The sequence below is a fragment of the Mauremys reevesii genome, linkage group 6 (assembly GCF_016161935.1).
Source record: "Mauremys reevesii isolate NIE-2019 linkage group 6, ASM1616193v1, whole genome shotgun sequence".
Lineage (NCBI taxonomy): Eukaryota > Metazoa > Chordata > Testudines > Geoemydidae > Mauremys > Mauremys reevesii.
Genome location: NC_052628.1, coordinates 98978363 through 98987420, shown reverse-complemented (window position 1 = coordinate 98987420; position 9058 = coordinate 98978363). Strand labels below are relative to the sequence as shown.

The window sequence follows — 9058 nt, the reverse complement described above, 5'->3', positions numbered from 1 at the left end:
TCTCACTATGGCCTGTGCTAGAGATCTAAAGGGCTGGCAGCTGCCCAGAATTCCTACTACGCTGCCTCTCCCAGAGGACATCTGCCAGATGTCATCCTGCAAATAAATGAGCATTGTGAAATGCACAAGATAGAATGTTCAAAGTTGCTGCCATCTGCTAGCTGGGTGTGGAAGTTTAATAGTCACACAAAGCATTAGAAGTTTGAGGTCTATAGAATTTGCAAGTGCATATTAGCAATTTGGGAAAATTCAGCCTAAGGGCTCTGAACCTATTAATTTGCTAGTTCTCTGCTCTTCTTTTGCAGAATAGGAGTGCCCAAGTACCTGTGCTCATAGCTCTATACAATAATACCACACCCCACCTATATACCAATCTGTGCATTTGCCAGGTATAATTTAGGTCTGCACTTACCCGAGGGAGGATGCTCTTGTGGTTAAGACATTGGACTGAGGGTCAAGAGACCTCAGTTGACTCCCCCCTCCTGCCACTGATTTCCTGTGGGATGCTGGACAGATCACTTAAACATTTTGTTGAATCAGAGCCTAAGTCTCTGTTAACACCAAATTAATTAACTTTTCCCACTGACATAAGTAGGACTGCTCGATAGCTGAACTTTAGGCCCATGCTTAAATACCATGATGAATCATGGGCTTGATCTCTGTGCCTCAATTCCTTATATGTAAAATGCGGATAATAATATCTCCTTATTATGACCCTTTGTCTGTATTGTCTACTTAGGTTTTAAGCTCTTTGGGGCATGGACTTTTGTTTACTGTCTGTACGTACAGAATGTATCACAATGGGGCTTCACTCTCTGTTGAGGAAACGAGGTGCTATTTTAATGCAAATAATTAATAATAACCTATATTTATAATAAAAGTCATAGAAATGTAGGACTTGAGGAAGCCTGGAGAGGTCATCTAATCCATCCCCCAATTCTGATATCATTACAAAGAAACAATAAATAGTTTAACGTGTATTTTTCAGAGCTGTAACAAGAGACTCAAGACAGAAAGAATACTAAACAAAATGACATCCGTTTAAGTCTTTTTTTATATTTCACACTCAGAAGACTTAGTTACATAAAGTGACTTATATGAGGAGCTGATTATCAGTAGTACAAGGATGATACATTAGTGTGAAAGAGAGTACACAAGCACAGTGAAAAGTTCTGTAGTTATAGTGAAGTAGTACATTTGACAGCAAGGGATTATTTCCAAGAACCTATGTGTAAATAAATATAGCTTTCATACTATGTACAAACTTGTATTCAGAGTATATATCAATGCAGAGTTATAGTACAGTTTCATTCAGTGAATAATGATCAACACACACACACAAGCTGTAATTATCTCGGGGCTACACAAGTCGGTTTTCCATGACAAAAGATTATTTTACATAAATAAATAAGGCTAGGGCTCCGGCTTTCTTTTCCTTTAAGTTAAAAATAAAGGAACAAAGAGTTTGAAAACTGCTGCATTTAAAAAAAATAGTTTATTACAAAAATAACATCTAGTTGTCATTTATAACATACTACTAAATTTTTCAAGTGACAACATATGGAGCTGATCTTGCAAATCCTTACTAACATAAGTAGTTCTTATTCCTGTGAGTAGTCTTATTGGATTCAGGATTGCAGGAGTAGGCCCATTATGAGGAACTGAAACCAGATAACGAAAACAAAAAAGTAACATCTGCAATGTTTATTTTTGACAATAATTTCAAAGTTGTTGCTTTTCAGCAGATAGTTTGACTCTGGAGAATTTAAGATACTGTAGGAATTGTGATAGAAGTATCTTAGTTTCTGTAAACTTAAAACACAAGGTGCTTATTTTACTGAGGTTTCATTTGGGGAATATATTAGAGTAGTGATGTGAATTAATTGTGATATTAGGCCTGAGACTTAATTCTTTGCAACCCCAAAACATCCAGTTTTGGGTGTACAAGGACTGCAGGATTGCTGCAGGATTAAATGCCTTGCTGCAAAAATAATGCACATCATTTTTTAAAGTCATGCTGTAAATATTAAGAATATGGGCAAATTCTGCTTTCTCTTATCTCATTGTCTTTACTAAAGTTGTGCTTGTGTAACTGAGGGTAGAATATGGCCCATCGTATATGTGTTATTCTACCTATCTGAGGTCATTTTGTTAATTACCACATTAACATTTGATTCCTGTTTTGTCTTTTTTTCATCAGAAGATAGAATTGTCGTGTATTTGTAAGAAAGTGTCAGCATTTTGCTAACATATGATGATTGACTTAACAATATTTTATATTAAACATTATGTAACAGAGATGCAGAATAGATTATTTATTTAAAAATTAATGCCCATATTCAGAATCCAAAAATGAGCTGCCTTTGTTTAAATGGCTTTGCTTTACACTAAGAAAATTATGTAACATAAAATACTATAAAGTGCAATATCTTTAAACATACATAAAAATTTCATTTGGGTTACTCTGGTTTGATGATAGGGAGAATTTGCTGTAACTCTATACTTATGTACAGTAGAGTTACCCACTCCTAACTCATATACATAGTGTGTGTATGAGCATATATATGTGTTAGGAGTGGGTAAACCTACTGTACATCAGTATTTATATATATATAAACTTCTTATTCTGTAGGACATCTTGTTTAGGGCTATTTAGTCTTCATGAAATCATGAGTACAAACACACAATAGGCCTAGTACGAGCTTTGTCTACATAAGGAGTATGGGACTGTGTCTTACATTTATGTCATATGGGTACAATGCTTTGTATAACTTTGGTCTGGAACGTTTTGGTGGCTGCTTCTTGCTTTCATTCATACAAGAAATGATTAAGACCGATCCACTGACATTTCTGTACTTACGGTAACAAATTAAGAAGGATCATTTTGATGAGTGAAATTAACTCCTGTGCAGCAGGTCAGTGCAAAACCTATGAACAACTTGAATCAACCTTAAGCACTCAAATTAGGACCAAAAACTTCTAGGCCAAAGTTATTCAAATTATTTTATATATTTGCGATTCCTCAAGCTACCCATCTCACTCATATTAAGCTTCCCAGGAAACTGGAAAATATTAAACAGAATCAATTGGTCCAAGAAAAACACACACGCTATCAATTTTATTAACTGCTTCATCTTATTTACAAGGGAAGGAAAATAACTTCCCAAAATACAAGTGTTTAAACTATTACATCTATTTGTAATTACTGTTGACTGTATGCTCTAAACTCTCCCTGAAGCATTTCCAATGTATATATTTTATGTTGTATATTTTTCTCTTCAATAAATGCACACAACTCCCATTACAATTACATCTGTTTTGTCTGTGTGTCAAAACCACACAGATTCCAGGGGTAAAATCCAGGCCTCACAGACATAAATGACAAAATTTCTGTTGATTTCAGTGGGGCCTGGATTTCACACCTGGACATGGTGTATCCTGATTCATACCCTCATGCAAATCCATTAGCTTCAATGAACTGACTAGTTAAGAGCAAGATAATATTAGGCCAAACCCAGACAATATTGAACTGGTCGGCATAGTAAGACTCAGTATCTAAAACCAGTGGGGTCTAACTCTTCTTTCAGGGAGCATGCATAATTTACTCAACAAAATGATCTCAGTCTTTCCCAATTCCTTGTTAATTTTTTTTCACAATGTTTATATGAATAAACAGCATTTCATAAAATAACGATAGTCAAATAAATATTTTATCTTTTTTGTTACATCTATTAGGTCCAATTCTGCTCTCATTTACACCTTTGCATCCCCAGTGATTTCAGTATGGGTATAATGGAACAAAATTTGTCCCAGCCTGTTTATTTCTAATATCGAACAGCATATTAATGGACCTTCCCGAAGTCAGAGCTCCAAGGTACTTACATTTTTTTTCTACTCTCATTAGCCTTGCACAACCAATACAGTTATTAATGAGTGAGTTGGATTCTATTCCTTTCTGTGCATCAGCAAGTGTTTACTACATTCCAATCCAACCTGTGTAATGTAACATTACTGAAGGCAATGCGGTTGCCTAAATGTTACTGAAAGCCTAATTTAGCCTGCAGAAACTTTATTACAGGTGATGATGTATGAGAAAGAAAGAACGAAGCTTGAATCTCAGATCCCAGGCTGAGTTTTAGGGCTGACAGTTAGAAAATAAACATGTTATAGAATCAATGAGCCACAATAAATATGGAATAACATAATGCCATTTTGCAGAATCACTGTTCAGCAGCCATATTTCTTGAAAGATACAGTGGGCAAAATGATAGCTGCATAAAAATATCCCATTTAAAAAGATTTCTAGGTACTTCAGATCTTTACAGAATTCAGGGTAATCATATATGTAACTTATTTTCTGGTAAATCTTCACATATAGTGATAACAATAATATAAGTATAGTGACCACAACATTCTTTAGAGTATGTTATGGACACTACATGGTAGGTGCATTACCATAACAGATATTATATATGATCTCTTGATAAGCATCTGAATAACTTGTGTCACCAGTGTATTTTAATACTATGCTCTAGGAATATGTAGACAGTGAGATCAATTGAACAAACAAGCAGAATACAGACAGGCATTTGGAAACTAAACTGGCTCACAGTAAAATGCTACAGTTAATGTTGCCTGAACTGTTTGTTCCTGCAAAGATTTTTGCATCTTGACACCGCAGTATCTCCAAGCACCACAGTTCCATGCATCCAAATTATCTACCCCAGAGTTCCCAGCACAGTTGTCTGTAACTAGCAAACACTTGTAGGACCTAAACAGAATTTTGCAAATATGGAGCCAGATCCTCAAATGGTAGAAACTGGCGTAGTTCCACTGAAGTTAGTGGAGCTATGCAAATTTGCATTATCGTTTGAATAAGGATTTGCCTGATAGACACAAGGCAGCAGAAGCTGCACATTTTGTTATTCTTGGGGAGGGGCAGGGAATCACTTTTAATACCTTCCAAGATGAATGTGTTGGCAGAGGCAATCTAACACCACCAACTTCCTTGAAAGGGAAAGAATGAGTTAGGTATTTTAACATAGCACACAAACGCAGTTACAGTATCCCAGTCACTAGGCCTACTCAAAAATTGTCCTTAGAATTGTCTATGTGACCATTGGACTGAAACATTTTCACTGAATACCATCTTGAAAAAATTATTGTTCTTTCTCTACCATGCCACAATATTGTATCATATTCAGCTGCTAATGACTTTACTCTCCAGAGCACGTCACAGCTCTCCTATTGCAACCCCTGTTACAGATGTAAATAGGAATGGTGGCTTTTCCCCTTCTGAGTGTAGAACAGATTCTGATGGTAGGTGCACTAGTCTAAATGTGGGGTAACTACACTGAGAGCTTTAGTGCACTGAACTGAGATCAAAATCTGGTTTGTGTGTTTTATTGTTTTAAATGTCAAACTAGTGTGTCTGAACTTTTTTTTTTTTTAAACTAAACGGCAAATGCCTTTGTAAGCCTGCTCTGTTGGTATAGAACTACCTGAATATTATATACTTCCTGTCTTTATAAAATGATTTCTGTGCCATGCCTGAAAGATAATCTCCTACTAAATAGCAATCCATCATTGCATTACATTTACCTCTGTAGCTACTGTTTGCTTGCTAGTTTTTCTGTTAGTTTTGACTGCCTGATCCTATTTATATCTCATGTGGCTGTGCAAACATTTGACATATACCTAATCTGCATACATGTGGAATAAGCAATGCTTGGAAGATCAGCCTGAATAAATATGTTTCACTAGTTTGTTTAATTATACTGGTCAATTCTAACTTTCTTTTGAATTAAAAACGTATAATTTTTTGTCAGATTTCTCGTCTCCCTCCTTTCTACCTCCCTGAATTTCTCCTTTCAGTGTTGTGCCTGCACCAAGACCTCCTGGCTAAAGGGGAAAAACAGCTGCAGGAAACTGTTAGGCTTTTCAGGAAATGTTAGACGTTGAACCTGTGGTATGTCCACCTGGGCCAGCAATTCAAGGTCAATGTCATTTTCTAACAGGGAAAGAATATCACTTGAAGGAGTGACTCACCTATTCCAGTGTAAGAAGATTTTAAATCTCATTTGAAACATAATGTGTCTGCTTTAAAGTACAGTCTTGTCAGTTGTTTCATAGCACTGCAGAAGAGACTTTTCATCACAGTGCAGCTTGCTAGATGTTTCTGGTACTATTCAGATATTTATTGTAACTTCAGCAAAATGCGTGTCCTCTTGTGAGTTTGTGCATTTCAGTATATTGTGTATGATTACACATACACCTCACTTAAAGGTTCAACACACTCACAAAGTCCTGCACATATTCTTTGTGGTCACCAGCTCTTTTTATTCCTCTCATCTTAGGGAAGAAGTTCTAGGGGCCACTTGAAAACTTTGTTTTTGTTTGATAAAGCTACTGTGAGTATTGTCATCTAAGATATCACAAAGGATTTGGTGGTTCCCTCGGGATACACACAAGAGTTGGGGCCACTTCTACCCTCACTTATAGCTGTGAAAACCCCCTGAGATCAGTGGGATTTTATTGGTGTAACTGAGTTCAGAATTTGGGCCCTGCATTTTTTCCTCACAGGACTTCCATTGCTTTCTGCTGAGGTCACTATAAGTATGTACACCTGCTTTTACACAGGACTGTCTCCATATACAAAAATAGTGAGCGGTGCCAGTGGCACCACTGTAGGTAAGATTGAAGCACAGATAAGGGGATTTCAGAGCAATAGGGGATATGAAATACACCAGGCAAACTTCTGCTCACAGTTACATAGGCACAAGTGCCACTAAAAATGCAAAGGGCACTGCAGGTGTGTAATTAAGAGCAGAATCTGGCTTTGTATGCAATTCTGTACCTGCGTATTAAATCCTAGGCACAAGAAGTGAGTAACAGACTCTGTAGTAACTGTAACTCCTAATTTTCTTGCTTTTGTTCATTAATATCTTAACTTTAATAATATATACTTTTTTCTTTTTTATAAATATATATTTCTTACTGTTTGATCTACTGTTTTCTCCATTTTTATGCTCTATGCAGATATAGTTATGTAGAGATATAAACATACATACAAGGAATATAATGAGGGGCAAAAGTGCTGAAAGCATGGGATATAGAAAGAAAACATGGCCATAACATCAGAACAATCAACCAACCAAAATGTGCTGGACCCTCTGTTCATAGTCCTGGGCATAGTATTTCCACCAGAAACAACTCTGAAATGGGTCACTTCTGGAAAACAGATACACAATGAAATTGCATGAACTTTAACCAAACACAGACCTTGAAAAAACAAACAGGCATTACCCAAAATAATTTTTACTCAGGTTTCAAGTGTCCCATTTTATATCCAACTATAGGAAATGTAAAAGCTTTTTCTGTAGGAACACTGATTTCTCTCTCTTTCCTGGGCCTTTTTTGTTCTAATTTTGGACCTGCTTCTCCTCTCATGACTTCAATCTGAGCAGGAATGGGCTCTCTTCTTTCATGGGTCCCCTTAGACCTCCATAATTAACACATGCTACCACTTCAGCGACTCTAGAAGATTTCTGCCTGTGTTTCAACCTGCAACCCCTCCATAATACAATTGTTAGATCCCCCTTGCTAAATTCTCAGACTTACAGGGGCAGGCCCTCAACTGGAATAAGTTATCATAACTTCATTATGGAACTGTGACAATTTACATCAGCTGAGGATCTGCCCCAAAGCTGATAAGAAAGTATGCAAAGTGAAAGACTTATTCACGGCAAATAATGGTGGAAAATAGTCTATAAAAGGATATTCACTTCAGCAAGTAGGCAGCTTCCCATCATGCAGCTGCATCTAAATTTTATATGAAATACTACACACAAACAAATCCAGCCTTCTTTTTTATATGAAAAGGCAAGCCTACAGTGGTAATAGCATCAGAAAGACATTGGTACTATTTATAGTATTGCTGCACTATAGAAAAGTAGTGAATTCACTTAGTTGTGTTTTCTACTTGCATGCTGGGATGATGCTAGAAGAGGCCACAAATCCCCAGTTTGGGTTTCACCTTTGACTATCATGAGTCAGCCTACAGTTCATCATCAGTGCTAGAGCCAGAGTGTCTGGACGCTGCAGAGTTTAGCAGGATTCTATTGAAACATCATGTTCACTTTGCCAAGGGCTTCTAAAGGTCCGCAATGTGGATGTCCAAAATGTGCGCAAGCTCACAGCATATGAATCCATCTGAATGAGAGAAGTGTGTGGCCTTTTCTGTTACTCATGCAGATGCTGTTGGCTAACATCTTCCACTGATACATTCAACAGGTAACTACATAAATCCCCAACTAGAGGTTTGTGTTTCCCCGAAATGGATACTAGCGTTCTCCTTGCAAGGTTATACCTGTATGTATCTATTATTCTTTGTTTCTGCATGTAGGCATATATTAATATAGAGAAAGAGAGATACAAGGAAACATAGCATATGTGTAGTATATATAATAACTTGCATTGTTATAACATACATACAGGACCTCTGCTAGTGAACAGTGAGATCTTCCAAGTGCCATGCAAAGAAGCCTAAAGGTAGCTGATCTCACTTCTTATGTGTAACTGTTTTGTTCAGCAGCAAATGCATCAGCTGAATATTTTTTCCACTTCAAATCCAGCCCTTTTTAGACTCTTTATGTATTTATTTTTGTAAGGGTTGTGGATCCACTGTTTATTCTCAGGGGATGCTGTCCATTGCAGATATTTGTTTTGTTCGAGAAACGGCACTTCCTACTAGATGGAGACGGGACACAAGATCACTTTGTCCTCCAGAAGGACACTGACGATCAAGAATATGAAATAGAGACCAAACATGGTGAAGCCCAAGAATTTATTCATCCTCCACTTGCAGAGTGCAATGGAGAGGATGACAAAGAGTAGCATGATGAAGAGGAGGACGATAGCACAGAACAATCCATTGCTGCTGACAGTCACCGGGACGAAGCCGTTAATTGCAGCATACATGAGCCATGGAAGGGGAAGACTGAAAAACACAAAGAGAAATTGGAAATGCCATAGAGAAACAAAAAGTGGTATTAAGAAT

General features: G+C 37.1%; 1 protein-coding gene across 7 annotated transcripts in view; it reads right to left on the bottom strand.

Moving 5' to 3' along the window:
• Nucleotides 1-1042: 1042 nt before the first annotated feature.
• The window catches only part of SLC24A2 (solute carrier family 24 member 2), a 188764-nt gene continuing 180748 nt past the window's right edge, over nucleotides 1043-9058 (bottom strand). For 6 of the 7 annotated variants that reach the window (XM_039545487.1, XM_039545491.1, XM_039545490.1 and 3 more), the window contains one exon: nucleotides 7113-8998. In XM_039545487.1, coding sequence (XP_039401421.1) covers nucleotides 8749-8998 — 250 coding nt within the window. In that variant the 3' untranslated portion in view covers nucleotides 7113-8748. Of the gene's footprint in view, nucleotides 8999-9058 lie in introns of all 7 variants that reach the window. The other variant, XM_039545493.1, reaches the window with a different exon arrangement.